This window comes from Notothenia rossii (assembly GCF_949606895.1).
Source record: "Notothenia rossii genome assembly, chromosome: 2".
Lineage (NCBI taxonomy): Eukaryota > Metazoa > Chordata > Actinopteri > Perciformes > Nototheniidae > Notothenia > Notothenia rossii.
This window is the reverse complement of record NC_136904.1, coordinates 33536695-33562209: the sequence shown is the minus strand read 5'-3', so window position 1 is coordinate 33562209 and position 25515 is coordinate 33536695. Positions and strand designations below refer to the sequence as shown.

The following is a 25515-nucleotide window of genomic DNA, read 5'->3' as shown; positions in this document are numbered from 1 at the left end:
GTGTGTGTTCAGCAGTCGTGCCGCGTCTGAGCAGAGTGCATTATTTATTCGCACTGATCTCCAGAAACAGCGATACTTCAACTGAGGGAGGAATGTATATATGATGTGTGAGTATCATATGTGATAGCTAGAGTGATATTATGTGCTGTACAAAAGGACAATCTTTTAACATCTTGCAGCACATGCATGGATATCCTGTGCTTTATTTATTTCTCATTAAATGAGCCCTGTAGCAGTGGGGGGTTGTTAATACCACGGAGGTGACGAGATCTCTCTTATCTCTGGCTTCCCCACACTGAGGAGGTGACTCCTTTTGTCTGCAGACACAGTATCTTAATCCAGATCGGTGGCACACAGCTGCCGCAGGCAACAGATTCATCCTCTGACTCGAGGTGTGTGCACAGATTACACATTTGGAAACAGGCCTAAGCTTGTGTTATTTGCAGCATCTTTGCGTCTGTGTGTTTGTGTGACTGTCCAGCTGCTTCTCCCCTGTTTTATCCAAAACTGATGTCGGGAAAGCAAACAGAGAAAGCAGCAGATAAAAGATACTCTGACCTATATCATCATACTAACACACTCTTACATACACACTATAATGCTGAGTTAAGTAAAGAAATGCTCTACTTATAAATCCACCCCTAAAGGTTTGGGAGACGGTTCTGTAAAGTTTGGAGCTCGCTGCTTTGGGGAATATTGCAGCTTGGATATACAGTTTGAATTAGTGAAGATAATTCTCCACCCACTCCTGCAGTGTGGCCCACTTCTGTGCTCCATTTTTTGGTTTTGCCATGTACGACTAAATAAATATACTTCATCTATCACTAGTACAGTTAGCTAGCACTTGTTGTTGATGAGCAAAATACAGCTGAAATAGAAGCCCCGTCTTATTCCCGTGGTGTCAAAAACGTAAAATATTTTCACAGCCTTCAGTGACTGATGCCGAATCACAAGGCACTCTTAAAGATATCATATCATGCTTTTTGGGGTTTTCCCTATCCTGTAGTGTGTTAAATATGTGTGTGTGTGCATGTAAATGTTCTGCAAAGGCTAAAATCCTGAAGGCTTTCAGGTGATAACTATATAAAACCATCTGCTGCATCAGAAGACGCCCAGAGCAAGTTCTCCGGAAGTCATGAGATGTGGTATAAATAGTCATAGGTATGGATGTAATGGATGGTTCAAACAAACAGGTCTTTGACCCATGAGATCTCAGTTTTCATCCCGTGTGATGAAATGTAATTATTTTAGGTTGCATAAGACATTTTCAAAACCTAAATCAGAGGCTCGAAAGCAACAAAGACAATCTGGGGAAAGCATAGAAATAGGTGACATGGGGAAGTGGAAGTACTGTATGTCTGGAGGGGAAATGTGACTTATTTAGGTTGAAGGAAACACTATTGACACATCTCTTTGCCTGCATCCGACAAAGGAATACCAACTCAATACACTACACTAACAATTCCTTAGTATGATGAAACAGTTTGCAGAATGTGGATAAAGCACTACACTGCCTTTCCTCATGCCACTGCAACCTCGCACAAGCTTATAAAAAAGACAGGGTGGTGACTCTGCTCAGATATTCAGGAACACACATCCTCTTATTGGGAAAACAGTTAACCTTATTCTATCCAAGTCTGGGCTCTCCATGTCTCTCTTGAATGCTAAAGCTATTCAGAAACCCTCTAAAATTGGTCGAAAGAGAATTTACAGGGCTTAGGTAACTATTATAGTACCAAATCAAAAGGAATTAAAAAGCATCATGTTTCATGTAGAAAATCTGGTTTCACTCTGTTCTCCAACACTATATATGCCTAACAATCCCCAGTTTGCTTTCTTTAACAAATGCACAACAATGCACCCTGAATGTAGATGTTACTGACAGATGATCTGACAACAAGATTATTTACAAAAAGGACTGCAGGGATCTCAGTTCATTAAAGGTCCTGGACAGGATGTACTCCAGTGCACACCAGCACTTATCTGTTGCCATTCCTACATAAATTGCATAGCATTCACCAAAGAAAAAGGAAATCATTATGACTGATGTATCTTGTAATTATGCCGTAACATAATTATGCAATCCTTATCTTATCTTATAGTTCTAAGAAACGTATCTTGTAATTACCAGGGGGTGGTATGGGATGTGTAATTACAACATAGCATAACAAATGTATTTCCATGGTTAAAGCAATTCACTTCCATAGTAACCACATTATTTTAAAAGAGATGATTCAGGGAGGGTAATACAGAATTTTTTCCTCTAGAGTCTAGCCCCCTGGTTTTCTGAACAAGATTCAGGGGTGAGGCAGGAGCAACAATTACACGAACGACCTTCTATAACTCAGCAGAGGATAGCGGTGGTTTTATATATGAAATATCTCTAAACTGCAGAATGAATTGCTGTTGTAAAGAGCTTTGCAGAAAAACTATTTAAACACAAAAATTGTTTCTTAACCACAGGTAATAGATGCAGAATATACTCTGTTGTTGATTATTTAAAAAGAGTTAGGAGGATATCTCACGCAACCATCAAGTCCACACACATTGCTGTTCCTGTTGTATTGACGAAGCTGGTGCTGTAACAGTACAACTGGCAGTATGTTCCAAATAAAACTGATGTGGGCTATTGGCAAAGGTTGTTTAGCTGCTGTTGAATACACCTCTGCAAACAACAACCAGAATACTCAAAGCATATGGATAGCTGTTTCCTCCGAGCATGCCAGTCCTCGAAAACGTCCCACACAAAAAAAACAAAGTGCCTCAAATCATGTGAGATTATTGACTTACTGCAGGTGAGTGTGTTGTGAGCACAACAGTGTGAACACATAGTCAGCTATGATGTGAAAGCCAAATTATTTCCAAGCATTCACTTAGGATTTTAGGATTACTGTTAGGATAAAGCCAGACCATAAGCCCTGAGCGGAGAGACATGACAGTACGGCAGTGGAAGACATATGAGTTATACAGGGAGGCATCGTGTGATAATCCCTGTTGTTGCACTGATCTGTCTCCTGAGACATCCTGAGATAATAGCCTTCACTGCTCATTGCTTTAAACAAAACCCTAAGTACCAAAACGTTATGATCACTTTAACATCTCTCCAGTCACATAAATACAAATCCTTCATGGGAATCTTTCCCTCCATATGTTTTAATGCGCCATCGGCCTGTGATGCATTTGCTCGTTAGAGAGTGACAAAGCTCAATAAAGTCGGAATTAAAGGTGGGGTAGGTAAGTTTGAGAAACCGGCTCGAGATACCCTTTTGTTATATTCCATGGAATGCTCTTAACATCCCGATAGCAATGAATATCTTAATTGCTTTGACAAAAAAAATCCATTAAGAAAATGTCATCTGTGGAAGCCGTAGTACTGTAAAAAGAACGACAAATCATTTTAGCCGGCCCGGCTGTGTATTTTCAAATTCTTGCGCACTCGAGCTGGTTTCTCCAAAATTATCTATACCTCACCTTTAAGAGTCCTTTGCTAAAATGTTTCTTCCGCTCAGTTAAAGAGACAGTGGGTTGGATGTTGCAGCATTAAGTGGTTGCAGATTGCAACCAACTAGAACCCCTTCTGCTAAACCCTAATTTTACAAGACAATTCAGGACCTTCAGGTAGCTGGGGCCATCCTTAAAACACTGCTTTAGGAGCCACACAATTCCGGTGGCTGCTTTTGATTTACCATCATTTGACCATGGTTGCCTTCAGGTAAAAATGTATATGGCCCTCTCTAGAGCCACAGTTTGATTAGCCCTTTCTGAGATAATGTAGGAACATGGTGGACTATGTGTAAGGGTCACACTTGCAATCCTTTATCTACATCAGAGTTTTCACCCTAGCGTTGGCATCATTGGTCTATGCACCAATCCTCCACTGAGATATTTTAACAACCCACAGATGGATTGGCATGTTATGTTGAACAAATATTCATTGTCCTCAGAAAATAAATTCTACTGATCGTGGTGATCCCATTACTTTATGTGCCACAAGCAGGTTAAAACATTTTGGATTATAGTGACATGTCTTGACGATTATCTGAGGGATCACCATCACGTATTTCAATACATTCATGGTGCCCAGAGGCTGAATACCATCATCATCCTAAGGTAAAAGATTCAGTCTGTCCTGTACTTTATGAACACATTCCCAATTCCTTCTAAACTAACAAGCTTTAAATCATCCATAACAATAGGTTACTTAATGTAAAGTTCTAATAAGCAAATGATAGCATGCTAAGACTCAAAACTGAGATGGTAAACATAAGCATGCTTCTGTAGTATTCTGCAAAAGGAGATTCAGATAGTGACACTAGCTTCAGTACACCGATTTGTTGATCTTGAGGATTTACCATCGGTTTGCTCAATTAATGAATACCTGGAGTTAACTGAAACAGTGGAGGAGAGAATGTATGAGCGAGCGATAAAACCAGATTAATTTCAAGCACTGAATGGATTAATAAGTGTTGCTCCTCTTAAGTATGGTTCACTGCAATATTTGTCTGAAAGTAAAATGGCAGCTCTAAAAAAGCAGCTCTTTGATACTAAGGAACTGACACCAAAACCGTTGATGTTTCAGATCATAAATATTGAGCCGGCTGTCCTGGAAAATATAACATTCAGAATCCAGAACCAGACAATAAAAACAGACCTAACTTGCCAATAGATTGTTTGTACATTTTGTAAATGGGATTTTTCATGCAATTTACTCACATTTTAATTAATCGGCTCAATAAATGATGACATTTGTTTGCCAAGTCCTCATAATGACACACACACACACAGTGAACCCAGTCTGCTGCCTTGCTCCTGTCTCGTCTGTCACCATCATCAGTGTTTCCTGGCAAGACGCCAGGATGCCACTACCGCTGTTACTTTTCTCTTTCTTTTATATTTCTGTGTCCCTGTAGTGGTACAGGCTGAATTGACAGTTTTGAGAAAGCAAGTCTTCCTGCTCCAGGTTTTCTTTGTACTCAGAGTGTGGCAGGAGAAAGAAGACATTTACAGGATGGATTAGAGTCCATAGAAATGGATCTTCCTCTGTTGTTTGCTTCAGATGACAAGCCTGGCTTACACCTCGAGAAGCTTTCATTTTTTATTCCTTCTTTCTGTCCTTCATCCATGCCATCCATCCGGTCCCCAGGCTGGTCCCGTGGCTACAGTCGAGCAGGCAAGCTGACAGCACAGTGACAAGTGTTGAAGACGAGAGAGGAGGGGGGAGAGGAGGAGGAGGAGGGGGACTAATGAGGGACAGCAGCAGCAGCCGGGGTCTGTCACTGCACCTCCAGATAACAGCCCCCCCGATTCTCTTTGATATTGTGTCCCAGGTGACCAGGGCACTCCATCTCCAGCTTGTAACATTGAGGTTGTGGATGGGGTGCTTATTAGACACTTTTTTTTTCTTTACCCTTTGTGCAGTTGTAAAGCAGAGGAGGGTGGTGTCAGGCCTGGCAAGGATACAAACATCCAAAAGCAGAGTTGAGAGAAGATCCAATAATTAGAAAGGATGGCAAAGTAATACTGTTTATTGCAGAGGATCTGCAAATAATACATTTCACTGTGCACAATGCTAGTTTGCATGAGGCGTGGCAAGAGGCTACAGAGAAAGTCCCTCTGGAGGGGTCTTTGGGATTGTAGCCTTTGCAGACCATTTACATGCACACACATATAGAACACACTACAGGAAAGAGAAAACCCCAAATAGCATAATAGGAGCCCTTTGAATTCAGATGTATGTTAAATGAATAGATTTGACAAGAGAATCATTCAAACATTTTAATTCTCGCAAAAGCCAGAGAAATTCATGTTTTTGTATTTAAAATGTCAAAAAACTACAGATATTTGAATACGTCTGAAATAGATTTGATATATTTACACATTTTATTTTATCCAAGGCAAAACCAATGAAAATCATTTTTGTGATAAAACAGTATGCAAACTACAATGCAATGTTTAAATATAGATAGAATAGAATTGAGGGATGAACCCCTCTTCAATGGTATCACATGCAGAGCACACAGCACACAGTGACATTTGTTCTCTGCTTTTAATCCATCCTAGTACCAGGAGCAGAATAACATTTCACATTATATTTCTTTTTAAATTGTACACCATATCAAGATATTGATCCCCATTAACAAACAGTAGAGTCATGTGGCATTGCTGAGGAGGTTACCTAACAACAATATGTAGTTTAAAACATCCAAGAAGCCTCATGAACATTTTCTTTTTTAGAGACAGCAACATGCAGATCATTTTAAATTTGATTATTTATAGCTCAAGGAGATATGCAGCTGCAAAAACAGTTCTTTTTTCCAGGCACGCTCGAGCCACGGGGGTGAATGTAAAGCAGTGTGTTAAAGGGAGGCATAATGGATTTCATGGTATAACTTCCCCTCAGCAAGAAACAGAGCTTGTGATCAAGTGAGTTTGTCTAATACTGAAAACATCAATATGTCCCTCCGTTTTCCTGATTATCTTGGCAGCTGTTGTTGTTGCTGCTCAGCGGGTTGGCAGGTTGTCCAAGCAAGACACTCAACCTCAAATTGATCCCAACTCTGTGCAATCCGAGTGTGTGACTGAGGTGCTATAGATAAATGCTGTCCATATTTAAATCGGCAACCCTTGTACCGATCTACTTGAAGCGTGTTACTCGTGGGAGTTCAAAGCCACGTGTTAAAAGGGGGAGACGGCGGCATTAACGTAAATTCCCTGCCGGATTCGAACCTGGGACTTACGCATGGGGACTGAGTCTTAATACATGGGCCCTAATAAATGGACCTGTTTAAACGTCAGTGTAGTCTTCCAAACCTAAGAAGTAACAACATCTACATTTCTGATTGTAACACATTACAGAGGAAAACATCATTGTTACAGCAGACAAAGTGTCCCGATTGTTGGCTGGTGTAGGATCACTAATGGTGTCTGCCTGTGTGTTCCCTAGAGCCGTGTGATGTGTGAACAGATTACTCTTTTAGTCAGTAAAGAAAACCCATGAATCCTTCATGTTTCTAGTTTGTCCCAGAAAAAAAAAATTGTACGGTTGCTTTTATGACAACGTTATCCTTTGTAGAACTCGTATCATGGTTTCAAAAACGATGGCCGTGTGAAGTAAAAAGCAATACATATTTATTAGGGGTGTAACGGTACACGCACAAAAATTATTCGGTACGTGCACTTCGGTTCGGTACACGTGTGTACCATACCGAACGAATATAACGTTAAACGTAAAAAAATTGAGAACGTGAACAACGTTTTGGAAGTAATATCAGGTGCTGCGTCGCAGCATTCAGAGTAATTTGCTCACATTGGGTTCAACGCGTCATAGAGCGAGCAAGTCCTTTCATTGGACGAGAGGCATACTATGAGAGCAGTATGAGAGCTGGTCACAGGGATGCGTTCAAATTTAGTCAGTCATTTGAGGAACTGTCGAAATTGCGAACGCAGATAAAGTTGAGCTCGAAAAATTCTCCAGCATCACTGAAGTCTCCGGTTTGGGAACATTTTGGTTTCGCAGTTACGTACAAGGATGACGGACAAAGACAGGTGGACCGAACCAAAGCTGTTTGTTGGCATTGTTCAACTAAAATTGGTTACGCGGCTGGCAATACATCAAACTTGCACACTCATTTGAAAAGGCATCACCCGAACGTGAATATCACCGGTACCAAAAGAAAAAAAGACTGAAGTGCAAACCCAACTCCCACTAGCATTTAAGCCTCCACCACTCGCAAAAAGTTCAGACCGAGCCAAAGCTATTACAAACGCCAAATGTCCTTATGTTGCCATGTTAGCAAAGCGCTACCTGGCTGTATCTGCTACCTCTGTCCCTAGCGCAGTGGTTCTCAAAGTGGGGGGCGCGCCCCCCCTGGGGGGCGCAGAGGCATACCAGGGGGGGCGCGGGAGACCAGGAGGAAAAATGGTAAAAATAAAAAATGTAAAAGATAAAAAAATAAAAAATCATAAATTGAAAAATTATTTAATCGAAAATAATATGATGCAGTACTATTACGTCTGGGTCTCTGTGTTTCATTAAAGCTCGGCTCTGTGTGTGTGTGGAACGAGCCATTTTGTGTGTGCGAGCGAGAGAGAGAGAGCGCACTGGTACCGGGGATCGTTGTTGTTAGCTTCTGGTGCTAGCGAGCTACGCTAACGGACATAAGGAGCTTTTTCAACAACAAAGTGGAGGAGAGTCCCCTCCTGTCAGACTGAGAGACTCAGTGAGCTAAAGCAGGGGTTCCCAACCTTTATTGTGCCAAGGACCGGCAGATACATTAAAAAAAAATCGCGGACCGGTTGTCAATTTTAGCTGATTTTAATATTTACTCACCAGCAGGTGGCAACAGAGGCTAATTGTTTTTAACAGCCTGAAGAAATACTAATATGCATCCAAAACATATTAATAACGTTTAAAACCAGGATACAATTAAAACTAAAAATTAGGACCGCTTTACAAATATTAATATAATATATAATATAATATAGCCTAATATGGCAATATCAGGCTGTTACATTGTATGTAACAAATAATAGAGCAATATGCATCCAAAGCATATTAACAAAGTTTAAAACCAGGATACAATCAAAACAAATTAGGACCACTGTACACATATTGATATAACTGAAATGTCAGGGAGACCCCTAGGCTTGTTTGCCAGCCATAATAACGTCATACCGGGGCGTTCGTTCCGGTGCACTCCGACAGCATTTAGAACTACATCGAGATTAAGATTAAACTAACTTCTTTTGGGAACACCCACATACCTATGGAGTTGGCCAGATGTGTGTAAATTACTGTTCATGGTAATTTGAAAACAAATGCCATTGTTGGACACACACAAACACACCGAACATACACACACACACAGCGGAGCTGAGCAGAGCACATACACACACACACACATCATGTGCCTTTGTTACCGGACATTTCCTTCATACAACGATTAATAGGGGTAATAATCAGGCCGTTCGGTGTGTGTGTGTGAAACGTAGCAGCCTGCAGTGGGGAACACAGTGAAGGCTGTGTGTACACGCTGGTGCTGCACTTCTCAGAGGCTGCCTCCTGATGCTGCAGCTATTTCATGAAGTGAAGGAGGTTTTACAAATAAAAAAAATAGCTCTACACCCCTGGCCGCAATGTCCTTAAAATGAAGTCCGAGTTCGAAATATATCTCAAATAATGTATGCACTGCCACTTCCCCACATAAACATAACAGTCTGCGATTAAACGGTTGTCCCCTGTGTGCTCCACTTCCTATTGGCGCACCGGTAACTTTCTCTGTGCATAAATGAACAATGATAACATATTTTTAAATATGTTATCATTGTGATCATCTAATTCTGAAAATATTACGATAAACTCACAGCCATTTCGCGGCCCGGCAGTAACACCTCCACGGCCCGGTACCGGTCCGCGGACCGGGGGTTGGGAACCCCTGAGCTAAAGGACTCTCAGTGTTTAGATAGTTCACTTTAGTCTAAGTTATCTCAGTGGGTCTCAAACGGTTTGGTCACGATTAATGTAATCAATTATTTCTGAGGCACATGTTTATATGATCATTATAGTTATATATAAGAGAATAAATGAAAAACAGGTATGAAATACTATATGGCAGTAAAACAAGAATAACGTTTAAAAGGGTGATTTGTAAAATATCCATAAAGAAAAAGTAAATCTGTTTACAGTTCTGTTTCATATGGGTGTTGAGAGATGTATCCATAGATCTCTTCATTTTGCTCTCAAAGTGCTCCAGATTGGTGCATTTAACTTCAATATTTAAAAATAAATCTTCCCGGGGGAGCTTGCCCCCAGACCCCCCTATGTGAGGTCCACACACCACCTATAAAAATAGCACTTTACCCTATGCCGTGAGCTGATTAGCGAGCCTTCATTGTAACTGTCTCACTGTGTATATGCGTGGGGAATGTTGCAGTAGAAAATTCCACTGTAGCGCCCGGTACATTAATGGGAAACCCTAAATGTTTGAGCACCCTCTATGAAACGTCAAGCTACCCCACAGCACCCCCAAAAGAAATTTCTGGCGCCGCCACTGAGCCTGACTATTTGTGTTGGGGGGGCCCGACTTTTTTTTTTCTCCAAGGGGGGGCCTGACAGAAAAAGTTTGAGAACCACTGCCCTAGCGAGAGGGTGTTCTCCATAGCAGGAGACATTGTTAGTGCCAGCAGATCTGTCCTTTCAGCAAGCAATGTGGACAAGTTCATCTTTCTTTAAAAAAACGTGAAAATACAATGACAAGCAAGTCATAATGTCAAACTGGCTGCTTAGGTACTAGTACTGTACAGTTCAAATACAGATTATTTCAGTTCATCGAAATGCTGCACCTTAATGCTTATTTTATTTTGTATTTATTTGAGTGAATACATTATTCACAGTTTAATACAAATAAAAAAAATATATATATATTTTATGTTTTGTGATAATTTTTTCTGCTGTACTGAAAACGTACCGAACCGAACCGTGACCTAAAAACCGAGGTACGTAGCGATCCGAAATGTTTGTGAACCGTTACACCCCTAATATTTATATACTGTACTAGAGCCAAAAAAAAGGTAGTTTAGTTCGGACTCAGTTCTCCTGCCCATAAACTTCACACTCCTTTCAGCCTTTGTCTGCACACAGTGTGTATTGATTTTAAAAGACATTGCAATCTTTGCTCCATAAACACAAGATGATTTTGTATCGTCCTAGTGATTTCAGGATTGGTTCATAACACTAAGCACTTCTACATGGTACATTTCCATATTTGCTTTCAGCCAGAAGTGGGATCTTTTGTATCCACCTTCCCTCAGAAGCCTGCACTTTGCTTTGGCCCACCCAGCAGGTAGGAGGCCGACTGAGGCGGCTTCAGAACATCAGTCACAAAGCGGCCCTGCAGGCTCCGTGGAGAAAAGAGCCGCAGTATTGATCATTATACAAAGCTTTAGGGGCTGGGATTTTGTCTGTAGGAACATGTTGCTTTATTAATATATTTGGGTTTTGCATCCAATTGAAAGTATGAAGTGAAATAAAGCTGTAGTTTGTGCTTTCTCTGATCAGCCCTGCAGGTTTCTGAGTTTTTCAATCAGTGGCTCGCCCCGCTGAGAGAAGCAGGTAACACATATTGATTTATTTTCTTTTTTAAACTGGCAAAGCGCGATAGATTTGAAAGGCCTCTGAAGTTTGCCGGGGGAATTATATCGACTATTATACCAACCTCTGGTATATGATGACGGTTTAGGTGTATTATTGGAATGTGGCAAGCAGCGGTTTGAAGGAGTCTTTTGTAATATCTCCAAAAATCTTATTGTATATGATGAGAGCCAATATTTGTATGCACTTTATAAAAGAGATTTATTTTTTTCAATATGCTTTGGCTGTCATTCCTATCAGTAACATTGCTTTCATCAAATGTATTTTCAATTAAATAAGCTGTTTGACGATTAGAAAGGTCTTTACGTGGAAGAGAAAATTGAGAAATTGTTCAATTATTAACAAATAAGCAACCTTGTGGTTCGACTTTGATCCACCATAGTTACAATAGGGGGTAATTGCAGGCTTTTGGTTGTGCTCACTTTCAGTTTAGCCTCAAAATAAAAAGAGTTTAAGTACACAACAACTGGCTACGCTATTGGTTCCTTTACAACCAAGTTGGCCTGAGTTAGTATATTACATGTATGAAAACCCTGTTTAAAACTATGAAGAACAATACTTAAGTTATTAAAACAATAGACAGAACATTACTGTGCATGTTTCTAACTCATTTAAATAACCTCCCAGAAGGAATAATGCATTAGTATATTTCTAGGGTTTGGAAATACAACAGCACCATCACTTTTTTTGCACCAATGTTATGATACAGGGAGAACATCATCAGCCATTGTAGCAATAACCTCTTGTTGTTACTGTTGCGGTCACAATAGTTTACATTTCACAGTATAACATGAATCAAGGTCAGGCAAGTAATTGCTGAAATGCATCATGGGAAAAGTACATAATCACACATGTATGCGTAGGTGTGGCTGAGAGGATAAAGGATAGGGACAAGGTTAAAGTAGAACACACTGATGTGTATTTTATTTGGTACTGTAGTCAAGAAAATGTGATTTGCAATGCAACAATGACTGGGGTTACAGTGCAACATTTTTAGTACAAGTCTGTTAAACAATGTAGAAACAGAAGCCCGTTTTTATACTTTAAAAACCTGCTGTCACAGCAAACAGCTGCATATTAACATATCTAGTAGAGCACAATATGATCATATAATTCAGATCTCAGTCTACCTGATGAACATTAATCCAATATCACCTCTCTTTTAGTTCCAGTTTTGGTCTCCAAATCCTGAAAGAATGATCTGACGATATAGTATCTAACTTTGTGTGTCAGCCGTCCGGTTCTGAGCTAGTTGGAAACAGCACTAGAACGGCGGTAAGAGCGAACCAGACAGTCAGGTTGTGAGCAGGACAGATAAACAATGAGCAGGAACTCACTATAGTGGTGCAGTGATGACGTATTTTTGTAGACCGACCTGGAAAGCATTGGTTTCCCCATTGGATTTTGGTATAATAGTTTACATGTGTTGTTCAGCAGGATAAACTCCACATATTAACACAACTTTGTGATTTTCGAAATGGAAAATGCAATCGGCAGAGATAAAAAGCTATAAAGAACTACATCACGGTCACATTGCTGTGCATCGCTAAAGGCGGACTTGTGTGATGACGTTTAGTGGTCTCATTTAGTCACATGTTAACAACCGTCGTTTTTATGACATAAAGAAGATTTAGAGATTCACCAGTGGGGTAATTACTGACGTTTTTTGCGGTAAAATCTCATAAGGTTGTGTGAACCACAGACCTTTTTTCTGACTTCTTACTTCAAACACATAAAAAAACACATTGACTTCAAGAAAAAGCAACCAGAAGTGGTAAAAGGCTAGGACTTTGTGTTTTAGGACTCATTCCTGCACCACTCTTTAAGCAAAGCTGATGAGAGCTACATATGCCGTTGATAATTCTCTCTGGTACCTCACTACAAGCGACACATTTCACATTTGATTCTCTGTTTGTTTGTTTTTTATATCGGGAATAGTTGTTAAAAAGTATTAAGTAATATAAGTTAAGACTGTTCAGCCAGTATGGACGTGAACACAAGCTGAAAGTCAGCATTTCAACCTTGCAACTCTATGAAAACATCACTGCCCTAATACTTTCTGACAACACTGTGTTCTGAGAGACAAAATGTGCATACTTCATCACAAAACAGTTCGACAAAGATAGAGGGCATATTTAGATTGTATCTGCATGAGCATCCTTGTTCTTGACATTACAAATAAGGAGGGATAGAAAACCATAAATAAGCACAAAGTGTCCATGGCCTGCAGCATTTAATGTTTCTTATTCATATGGTTTGGCGAACTGCTTTAAACAAAAGTGTCAGAGGCAGTGGTTATTTCCTCATCAGGATCAAGCTTCTCTCCTCTCAAGCCAAAGATTTGGACCTGTTCCCTGTTCTTCGAGGCTTTCAAGGCTGCATGCTGAAATTCTAACAGAAGTCATTTTCAAAGGCGCTTTTATATTTTAGATAGCAGTCAGAGAGGAGGAGGCTGCCCCCACCACTCCCCCCTTTTGTTGTTGGGAGACGGGGGCGGTAGGCCTTGAGCTGGAGCGTCACAATAGATGTTTGTCTGAACTCATAAAGCAAAAGATGTTTCATCTTTTGTGAGTGGGTAAACATGAGCATACATGGAGATGTATGCCTTTAGTATTCCTTTTTTAAGCTGGACACTAGCAGGAATGATGTAAGTTGGATCTTACCAACATTACAGATCATTCATATTTGACATAACCTACTGTCAAATAAATAATATTTCACACTAGTCATAAATGAACCGCTGATATACGTAGAAGAAAAAAAAACGTTCTTACAATGCCAATTTAATTAGTCTCTGATGATAGGATTGCAGATCTTTAACACATACAGACAAAAAAAACAAGGAAATCAGCTTGGCTGGCTCTGTCTAAAGATCAAAGCTACACATACCAGCATTACCAAGTTAACTCATTTCCAAAAAGCATTGCATAAACAGAAATGTAATAGTGACAATATGTGGTTTCAATGTGTCCAAAAATTCAGATACAAACGCTTCAAAAGATCTATTTAATAACTAAATGTGTCAAAATGTGAACCTGTATAGTGCACCATGTTGTGTTGAGTGTGTTAAAGGTCCCATGACATGGCCATTTCTACTGATCATAATTCCATTGTTAAGGTCTACTAGAATAGATTTATACTGTTCAATGTTCCAAAATCACATTGGTTTCTCATACAGCATCTCTGTATAGTATGTGTATTCACTCTCTGTCCTACACGCCTTGTTGGAGCTCCTGCCCCCCCCCCTCCCTCCCTCCCTATGAGCCCACCGTGCTTGGATGTGTGATTATGTGTTACAATGGCGTTTGTTTGAGGCTCGTGGAGCGGACTGTGTGAGCTGGATTACTGGTGTTGTTTCCTGGTTGCTGTGTGGGGTCTGCGTGGGGTCTGCGTGGGGTCTGCGAGACAACGAGACACCACAGAACTCAGCCTGAGCGCACACACACACTCACAGCCTGAGCTCTATGGAGCTCCGCAGAGCACCGCGGTTGAGAAAAGATAAGGCTGAGTGAGTGTGTGGGTGCGCGGAGCTCTGCAGCGTTACGTCACTATGAGCAGGAAGAAAAAAATCTCCAACGAGGCGTTCTGGGGCAGCATAGACACCAGTGTTTCCGCCAGGGGGGCGTCTTGCCGTCGTTTGACGGCCTTATTCAGCTCGGAACGGCCTGAACTCGAGCCGAGGGCGTCCAAAAAAAAAAAAAAAATCGCTTGAAATGACGAAAAGGAAAAAGGACAAGGACAGCCCTCTGTTGGAGGGGCAAAGGAGCCTATTGGGATTATTTTCGGAGTATTGAACCCATGCTGCCATGCTTGTGAACTGCGAGCGCCGGAGCCTCGCAGCGCCCGTTTTTGGTTGCGCTTCCACTTGGCCTAGTTTTGGCCCGGGGCTACTTTTTCACCTTTTTTCTGGCCCGACTAAATCGTGGTTCTATCGAGGCCAACAAACAGGGCTGAGTCGGGCTGAGTTTGCTAAACTAGAGAGAGAATCGCTGTCAAGGGGGCTAAAACTACAACAAGATGAACATATTTGACCATGATTTAATTGTAATACACGTTTCAAAATGATGCCGAAGTAACAACATACTGATACCGGTTAGTAAAAACCATGAATTAATGCTTTGACAAGTCTGCAGACAGCCGGCAGGCGAAAAACCTTTTAAAATGCGTGATCTTCGTAATATAGACATGCATTTCCAAACATTTGGTCTACCTACCTGTGCTGTAAAATGTATTATCTCTTTGATTTACACACGGCATCTATTGCACGTCTGTCCGTCCTGGGAGAGGGATCCCTCCTCTGTTGCTCTCCCTGAGGTTTTCTCCCATTTCCCCCTTTAAACTGTGGGTTTTTCTCCGGAGGTTTTTCATTGTACGATGTGAGGGTCTAAGGACAGAGGGTGTCGTTTTCTCATACTGATATTCTTGGAAGTTCTGTTAGTACATTCAAGCGCACAGCACAACATTTTAATTGTCTGGTATTTGTAACAATATTCCCTAAAAGGCACAATCACCACGAACACGGCTAAAGCTAAAGGGTCAAGCACAGTAACTACAACTAACTAACGTTGTAGCCTCTATGGTTGTAGCCTAGCAGAGTGGACAAGTTGCTGTTAGCTGACAGTGAGGCATGTACATGTCCATCAAAGTGACCACGCCCTAATTTATGCAAAAGCTTTAATATTAATTAAACAGATGAGTTGAGAAAAAATTCACCCCCCAATCCATATTCATGAAGGGGGGATCTAACTATACAGAGAATATGGTTTTTTGAACCACGATGTAAACATGTTTATTTCTGCTGTAAAGTTGGGCATTTTAACATGGGGGTCTATGGAAATTGCTCCCTTCTGCAGATTGCTCCTACTGGCCACTAGATGAACTGCAGTTTGATGAACTGCAGTTTGAGGCACTTCCGTATTAGCGTCCCGGCTCTTCCCCAGAGTTTGCCGCTTGGTCCACACTCACAACGGCCTATACAGACATAAATAAACCAGCGACTGTATTCGCCATGACACAGACAGTCAGTGGTTTGTATTTGTTTAACTTTTGTCTAGTTTCTGAACAGATATGAAGAGCATGAGTGCAAACAGCTAACGGCTGATGTTGTTTTTTCTGGGGTGCTCACGGGCGCTCATTGAAGATGATGTTGCGGCTCCACCTACACTGCGTTACTATAGTTACTGCCCCAGCTCCTAAACTGTAATGGAAGCACAGCATTAAAGTGAGCCGGGCCTAATAAGGCCTAACCAAACCGAGCGAGGCCTGCAGTGGAAACGTGCCATTAGTGAGCCGAGCCAAATGATCCGGCTCACTAAATAGAGCCGTAATTCCAATCACTAACGTAAAGAGATATTAGGTCCTATATAAGGGGACAGCTCAATTCAAAATTCAAGTCACGTGACACTCTCTCGGGTGGATGCCCTCTCAGCCCTGGTCTGGCGGAAACACTGATAGACAGGTCTTTTCTGTTTTAGAGTTTTACTCGCTACAGGGTGTACTTTGAGGGTTTGAGACTCTGCAGAAAGTTTACATGCAGAAAAACCTTCATAACACACAAGGGGACGGGTAAAAACCGGAAAAGCATGACATGGGACCTTTAAGGATTGAACAATCAGTGCATAATTCAACAAAAAGATGTAGTGACCATGAAACTCGCACTATCGTACCAACAATCCCGCAAATCATATCACTGAGGCATAGCAACTAGTTTCATCTGGGTTCCTGCTCATGTTGGTGTGGAGGGTAATGAACAGGTGGATATGCACAGACACAGACATAGAAGTTCCACTTAGCAAAGCGGAGGTTAAAACATTCATACAGAAATATGCACAAACAACATGGCAAGAAGATGGGGACATTAGTGACACAGGAAGACATCTTTATAAAATTCAAAGATATGTGGGGGGTAGGGCTGTACCCGAATATTCGACTATTCGAGTATTCGTTCGTTGGCCAACTATTCGGGTTTCAATTTCATTATTCGGATATTCGGTTTTTTTCCAAAATAATTTTTTTTTTCCTAAATATATGCATACATCAATAAAGGCGAATTGCCATATTCTTATACTATATTTATACTTTTGAATTGCACTGTTAAAATGCGGAAATATATACAATCTCAGCCTGTGCTCCTGACATCGCGTTCACTCACAGTCACGAACGCAAACGGCACGCTTCACCTCGCTTCACCTCGTTTCACACACCTGAACACAAAATGCCGAAGACTTCAGCTGTGTGGGTGGGACCATTTTAAATTGGACGACGGTAAGAAGAAGGCAGTGTGCCAAATATACAACAAGAAACTGGCCTACCACGGTGGCACAATAACTCTGAAAAGTCACCTGGATGCTGTAAGTAGTAGCCTAGCTTAGCTTAGCTGTTGTCAAGTTGCCATGATGAAGCTGCTTTATCAGCCGTTTAAACAGTAACGTTACACATGATAAAAACGTGCACTTACTTTGCTTGGAAAATAGTTCTAAGCAAGCAACCAAATTGTTTTTTTATATTAGTTTTTCAATTTTATCCGAATAGTGAAAATAATAGGAGCAATGTGGGAACATCTGGGGCTAAGGCAATTATTGGCATACAGTTCGTTCATTTATTTTTCGTTCTTCATTTATTTAAATACTGTTTACTGTATCGGTAACAAGTGTTACACTGTTAGGCCTACTGTTACGGCTATATTATTAAAAGTATTGTTGTTATAACAGAAATAAGTGTTTTTTTATCTTCAGGTTGTAAAACGTTAGACGGAATTTGGAACCAGATTTGGTCCCCGGGCGCTGCACTGCGGCTGGGTTAAATGCAGAGGACACATTTAGTTTTAATGTATGCGAGTACTGAGACAATAAATAAATATAAATCGTAATAGTATACTCTTTCTGCGCTTCTGCTTAACAGCGTGTTGTCAGGTGTCTCGGATTCAGAGCGTGTTATGAAACCTTTTTTTTTTTTTTATTTGATTAAAAAACAAAAAATCTCTCCGCACCGAATATTCGCTGCTGATTACTACAGAATATCCGGAGCCCGAAAAATGGTATTCGGGACAGCCCTAGTGGGGGGTGGAAGGAAGGTGGAGTTTAAAAGAAGGGAAGAAAATGTAATTTCTCGGATAGAATAGGTCATACTGGTCTCAATCATACATTAAGTATAATAGGAAAGCATCCAACCGGAAAGTGTATACACTGTGGCCAACCAGAAACTGTTGAACATGTTTTACTGCATTGCAGGAAATATGTTACTCAGAGGAATGTGCTTTTCCAGACACTGAATGAAGAAAGCAAATGAAAATACCATGACTTTTTGCTATCAGGGCTGTTAGGGAAAACATCAGGCAATATATATTGTGAAATTATTAAGTTTCTAAGAGAAATTAATCAATTTAAAATAAGAGTTTTACTTAATTTCTCTTTTCTTTCTTTTGTTTATTATTTTTCTGCATAGTCTCTTGTCCACACTCCAGTCCAGTTGGTGGCGGTACCTACAAGTTGGTTTGCCAACCCAGGTAAAAAAATAGTATACTTTAGTGCAGTGTTTCCCAACCGGGGGTACGCGTACCCCTAGTGGTACGCGAGGGAACTGCAGGGGGTACGTGGAATTCCAAGGTGACAAGTAAGAAAAAAAAAAAGTCCCGTCAAAAATGATAGTGCGCGATTAGTTTCCCTAGGGAGACAATAGTCTGTTGCACAACCGTGCCAAAATCCCACAATGAAAACAGCTGCTTACCTGCAGCCAGAAAAATACTGGTCGGTCTGCGCTATGGATAAATGGCTGAAACGTCCGCTTGCTCTGGTTTCAGGCCAGGAGGAGCCCGCAGAGAAACGTAAGAAAGAGGCCAAACTGAAACCAAGGCAGTACAGTGAAACATATATATTATTTGGATTAATTTCTACTTCTGCGGACCCACCGCAGCCTCAGTGCTTCTTTTGCGGTGAAGTCCTGGCTAATAGTGCGATGAAGCCAGCGCATTTACAGAGACACCAGAGCACCAAACACTCGGGAAGTGTCGATAAAAGTGAAGAATTTTACAGACGAAAGCTGTCGGAATTTTTAAGTCGAGCCAGACAGTAATGATGAAAGCCACGAATGTGTCAATGAAAGCACTCGAGGCATCTTACGCCGTGTCCCTGCTTGTGGCTAAATAAATAAAAACCTCACTATTGTTGAGGAGCTCATTCTCCCTGCAGCGACTGCGTTGGCCGAAATTATGATGACAAGAAAGCAGCCGAAGCACTCAAGAAAGTTCCCCTGTCGAATAACACCGTATCCCGTCGGATCAATGATATGTCTGTTAATATAATTGGACAAGTGGTGAACAAAATAAAACTAGCCGGTCAGTTCGCTTTGCAGCTGGATGAAATGACAGGCGTGAGTGGAGAAGCGCAGCTCCTGTCCTTCGTGCGTTACAAAGATGCGTCGGACATAAACGAGCATATTTTATTTTGCAAAACGCTGCCAGGAAAGACAACTGGGGAAGAATTGTTCCAGGTTATCGACAGCTTCTTCAGAGAACATCATCTGCAGTGGAAAACCTGCAGCCACATCTGTACTGATTGAGCAGCTGCGATGACGGGGCGTGTAAAGGGACTTTTTGGGCACGTAAGAAAGGTAAATCCCGACATTAAATGGATGCATTGTATTATTCATTGTGAAGCACTAGCTAGCAAGAGGATGAGCCCTGATTTAAGTGCTGTTATGGATGATGCTGTGAAGATGATAAACTTCATCCAATCTCGGCCATTGAATCACAGGCTGTTTGAAACTCTTTGTCATGAGAACGGCACAGAGCACGATCAGCTATTGCTTCACACAGACGTGCGCTGGCTGTCTCGTGGGAAAACGCTACTGAGACTTTATGAACTTCGCAATGAAGTTTTTGTGTTCTTGAGGGAGCATCTGCATCCTCTTGCTGTGCAGCTTGAGGATGACAAGTGGGTGGCGCTCATGGCATATCTTGCTGATGTGTTTACCAAACTCAACGAGCTCAACCTATCACTTCAGGGCAAGCAGTCACATATCCTGAAATTGTATGACAAAGTTCAAGGATTCACAAAAAAGCTCAAACTATGGGAGAGGAAATGTGATGAGGGAGACGGCATACTTGACAACCTTTAGACCTCAGAAATCGGGAGCATTTCAAAATGCAAAATTTGGGGGGGAGGGGGGGGGGGGGGTGCTAGTGGATCGCCGGAGCTGTTAGATTAACATAACATGCTTATTGTAGTTGTAAGTGCACTGCCTTGCGGCCTGTAGCACCGTCCTTGATGGAGCATATGTGTGGGCTGGACCTGTATTTTACAGGAAAGGAGTGAGCAGAGAGTAGAGTAGTTGTCGATTCTTGTTCTGTTTTCTGTGAATATCTGCCTCACCCGCTCAGACTTTGAGTTGCGCGCGCTACTAAAGAGACGTGTTACCATGGAAACCAAACAATGGTGTAGCTGTATTAAAGTCCGAGTGGAAACAGTCGTGTGTAAATCTGATTTTGTCAGAAATCGGGAGAAATATGACCCCGGGAGGAAACCGGGAGAGGGCAATGAAATTGGGAGTCTCCCGCGAAAATCGGGAGGGTTGACAAGTATGGGGAGACGTGAGCTGTTTCCCACTACTCAATGCCCATCTTGCCACAACTGCTGTTGCCAGGGGTCCAGTGGTCAAACTGGTGCAAGCACACCTGTCCAAACTCTGCACTGATTTCAGCCATTATTTTCAGGACATTGAAAATAAGTCAGAAAGACTGGATTGGGTGAGGAACCCATTCATTGTGAGTGAGAGCAGCAACAGCCTTCCAGCAATGCTGCAGGAGCCTCTGATGGAATTATCATCTGACCGTGGTCTGAAGATGGCATATGCTGAGAAGTCATTGACTGAGTTTTGGTGTGATGTGGAGAAGGAATATCCTGAACTGGGAGAACATGCACTGATTGAACGTTTGCCGTTTGGTTCTACTTATTTGTGTGAGGTGACCTTCTCAGCTTTAAACACACATCAAAACCAAGCAGAGGAACAGACTGGATGTGGAGACCAGCCTGGTCACAGCTGTTTCCACACTGCCTCCAGAACTATCAAAGCTTATGAAAGACAAGCAAGCTCAAGTGTCTCATTAAAGCTCACATGACTGGTGAAAAGAAACTGCTAGATCATACTGATTCTGGATATTATTTTGCTAAGTGTTTTGTTCCCGAATTAAAGTTTAAATGCCTGTTTAAAGGGGAGTTTTTCAAAGGGGCTCCAGGTTTAAGCCTAAATGTTACAAGATATATAGCAAAGATAAGTTGATTATTTTGATTTCATATGTATTTAATTGATTATATTATTTATTTTCAAGGCAACATATTCCTTTTTATTGAGTGATTTAAGTTAAAATTAAGAAAATGCCTGAGAATTAGATGTTCAAATTAAGGAGATGAAATAAAGTTATTTTCATTCAATAATCAGTTACGTTCTACTTGTGAAGGATCATCAGCACGTATGAGTGAGGGGGTACTCATGGTATGACAAAAGGCTTTGTACACAAGACAAAAAAGGTTGGGAACCACTGCTTTAGGGTATTAGAAATATAATGTAAGTATACAAAAGTGTATACAAGTATACTTCTACTTTTTGTGCTTAATTGAAAGTATGTTTAAAATGTACTTTTAAAAAGTATAATTCAAAATAGATGTCATTTAGTTCAATTTTAATGTACTAAATATAAATATACTATTTCTGAAATACTTAAAGTGGTATTTCAGTGTGCTTATTAAAAGTGTACTTGAAACTAAGTGTATTGTGAATTGCAAGTAAGTACACTTTCGCTATACGTACTACATCGCAAATACTTATAGTAGTCATTAAGTATACTAATCGAAAGTACAATTCTTTTTTTACTATTTTGTAATACCCTACTAGCATGCTTTAATAACGAGTACCTAAATATACTTAATTAGAAGTGTATTTAGGTAGTCTTATAAAAAGTGCATTTTAATAAACGTTTTTCTTAATTTGTACTTCATTGTAATTTTAAAAAGTATATTAACTTGCAAATACTTGCATACTTGGTACGTTAGTTTACTTTTGAAAAGTTCAATATTTGCAAGTCATTTGTAATTTTAGTATGTCACTATTAGTATGCTTTATTTAAGTAGACTTGAATTTCACTTCATTAGAAGTGTACATAAGTATACTTACAAACAGTGCACTTTAATGCTACTTCATTTTAAACTGTACTTCAGTGTACTTTGTTTGTAAGTGTTTATTTTATAACACTTATGAATAGTGTACTTTGTTTACACCTCTGGGAAGTGTATAGGTCTGGACTATTACCATCCTGTATTAATGCACAAAGACTTACTTGACAGAAGGCACTTTATCTATGTCAGGTTCAGAACAGGTTCCTAAAACACATTTGTACATCACATTCAACATTCTACTACAGGTGTGTACTTAACAAGTCGATCTACTAGGGATTCGTACATTACAAAATACTAGTAAGTAGAACATCAAAATGACAGAATTCATTGTGCACAGAATTGGAAATTAGTACACTTATTTTCCCATAATAGGCTCATTATTTAATCTCATTCGTTATCCGGTGAATTACATCAAACCTATAGTCTGAATCAGTTCTTGAGGCTTCCTTGATGTCCAGTCAAATCAGTCTCGTTCAACGTTGTTTGGTAAAGGGATAACATATATCTTCTCCCTTGACTTAATCATGACACATTTGCATGTCAATGAGTCTGGATGTATGGCATACACATTGTTGCACTCAGACACTTCATACATGAAGCTTGATGCAATATGAAGTATTGTGTCTCTGCACAGCTTCCTTCCAGACTTCAGAAACTCCTTGACCAAAACAGTGTATTGTACCAGAAACTACGAAGCTCAGAATTCTGATAAGCGTCCCATTCTGCAGCTCTACAACAGAGTTATTTCTTTTCTGAAGGCGGCTGTTTGTGTCAAAGTGATACAGTATCCCATTCACAATGAAACGTTAGTAGTAGGAAGCTTGTCTCACTCTGACACCTAGTAGTTCCTCTATTGCAAGCATGTGTAACACAGGAACATCTGTCTGTACTGACTTACCAAAAACTCTGACATGGGTACTGATTTGAACTGATTTGTCAGTTGAACATTTGCTGCCCAGCAGTTCAGAGAAAAGATCTTTAATATTCTCATCAGCATTTTGCATTATTGTGGCTCCTTTCTTTGTGAGACTCCTCCCTCTAAGGAACCTTCTCATTATCTGTACAGGGACATGAGTTGTTCCTTTGAAATATTTCAACAGGGTACCATTAAATGATTCGAAGGGAAATGTGGATGTGGCCCACAAAGGTCCCCAGTTCCTCACACTCATAGAGATTTGCATCATTAGATGCACATTAAATGAGACATTATCTGTGCCATACAACCCCTCAAATTGTCTGACAAATGTTTTCAATGCCTGTTCAGCTATTGCCATGCCGCCCTCTCTGATCCTTTCTTGCAGGAGATGATACATGGCAAAAACCAAAAGGAAAAGGTGGTTCCAGTATTTTTTGGGCAGGATCCCATTCAAAACAGGTAAAGCATAGAACAAAAGAAACGACCTCCACTCAGACGCCTTCCAAAACTTCCGTTCTTTGATAAATCGTGGTACTCTTGTGATCTCGGTCGGTGGCAAGATTGCCATAAGTTCCTTTTCGATCAGCTCAGTTTTGGTGCCTATGTACCACCCATTTTGATGGTTTGTGGAATCCAGCCACAGAGTAGCCAGCTGTCTAGTAACCCCGAGACATACACTGTGCTGGTATTCAGGAACAAAGCCTTGGACCATTTGAAAATGTGTCCAATTTCATTAGTTGACTTGGGCCTTTCACTCCCATGACAGGCTGCTGAGGTGTTGCGTTCATGGCATTGTCAAAATGCTCAGCTTCAGTACGAAGACCGTGCTCAGGACTAACATATGGATAAGGACCCCCATCTCTTCGATAACAGAAGTCACAACCATAAATTCCATTAAACTGCTTCGTATTTCGGATAAGTGGCTGGGCAATAGAATCTGAACTACATATTAGGGCATGCACCTTTGAAGTGCAACCATCTGCCCAGGTGATGCCATGAGTTTGAAGTTCCTTAAGTTCGTTTACAAAAGGAGTGAGGAGTGTTTGGATGTTGGGCTTGCTCTCTCCAAACCAAAGGCAAGGAACACAGATGTTGTTCTTCCGATCTGCAGGCTGTAGCTCAATCTGGCACTGAATAGGCCATATTTGGCACTTGGAGCTTTTGAAAACAGGGATCCCATCACAGTTCCATAGCAGACTGATATCATCTTCACCAATTTCACCGCTGTCTTTGAGCTTCCTATATTCTCCTCCACATTGGATATCACAGATGAAACCTGGAGTTGATATATGTCTTGCGATTTGTATATTGGGATTTTCCAGAATCTCCTTTATCTGCGAGGATAAACTGACAACCCAAAAATACGAACCCTTTTTTAGGCTAATGCTCACATCAAATGACGATTGACACAGAGCAAACTGTGCCAAAACACATTCCTTTGTTCCAATATAGTTAGAGTACTGATGGCAGTAAAAATGGGGCTCATACTCTCCATATTGAGCATATGATTTGTGGAAGAGATACGAGGTTGCTGGCATTAATCCGGGAAAATGTTCATTAAAAATCTGTAGTAGATGGTCCAGTGCAATTCCGGTCAGGTTATGCCTCGGGACATAGGACATTAGAAGGAGCAGACTTTGACCTTTCGTGATCGGTGCTCCAAGGTACAAAAGGTCATCTCCACAATTTTCTTCCTAAAAAGAGTGGGAGATCTAGATTAATATACATACTATCATCAATCACACTGACAGTAATGTTTCTCCTGGCTGGACTAAATGTAATATTTAAATTTAAAGGAACATACAAATAGTTTGAATGTATTTAGATTATTTACTAAATAAAAGCTAAACATGAAATATCCTTGTTTGCATTACTGTGGGAACCCTTGGGATCCAGCAGCTGCTGGTGCTTATGACTTAAACTAAACCACATGTGCTTTGGTAGGTTTTAGTTAGTTTTCAGCTCCCTCAATTTACTAATATTTTAGGGATTACTTGTGTGAACAGTTCACTATTGTTCCTCCCACACAGTATGTCAATGTTGTTTGGGTCCCAATTGCAATTGGGCCATTGAAATGCTACGTCTTATCATTTAGACTCTATAATCAATATTTGCTTTAATATTGATTATCATCTCCTTGCTGCATGACTCATTTGACATGGCTGTATGTCAAGTAAAACGTATACAGATTCCAGTTGGAAAAAACGCATTTATAACAGTATTTTATTTTCCCTTTGATTGTTATCGTAGCGTACCGCGAGAAGCAAAAGCCCCTCTGACTG

At 40.7% G+C, this 25515-nt stretch overlaps 2 protein-coding genes across 8 annotated transcripts in view; one reads left to right on the top strand and one right to left on the bottom strand.

Annotated features, from left to right (window-relative positions):
• c1qtnf4 (C1q and TNF related 4) overlaps window positions 1–25515 on the top strand; it is a 50283-nt gene that overhangs the window by 685 nt on the left and 24083 nt on the right. The gene's annotated exons all lie outside the window — the stretch shown is intronic.
• Window positions 22493–25515, bottom strand: part of LOC307030648 (uncharacterized protein) — a 29694-nt gene continuing 26671 nt past the window's right edge. For all 7 annotated transcript variants that reach the window (XR_013805727.1, XR_013805728.1, XR_013805729.1 and 4 more), the window contains one exon: window positions 22493–24927. Coding sequence is in view for 1 of the 7 variants with exons in the window: in XM_079667195.1 (XP_079523321.1) it covers window positions 23923–24927 (1005 nt within the window). In the remaining 6 variants the exon portion in view is untranslated. The remainder of the gene's footprint in view (window positions 24928–25515) is intronic.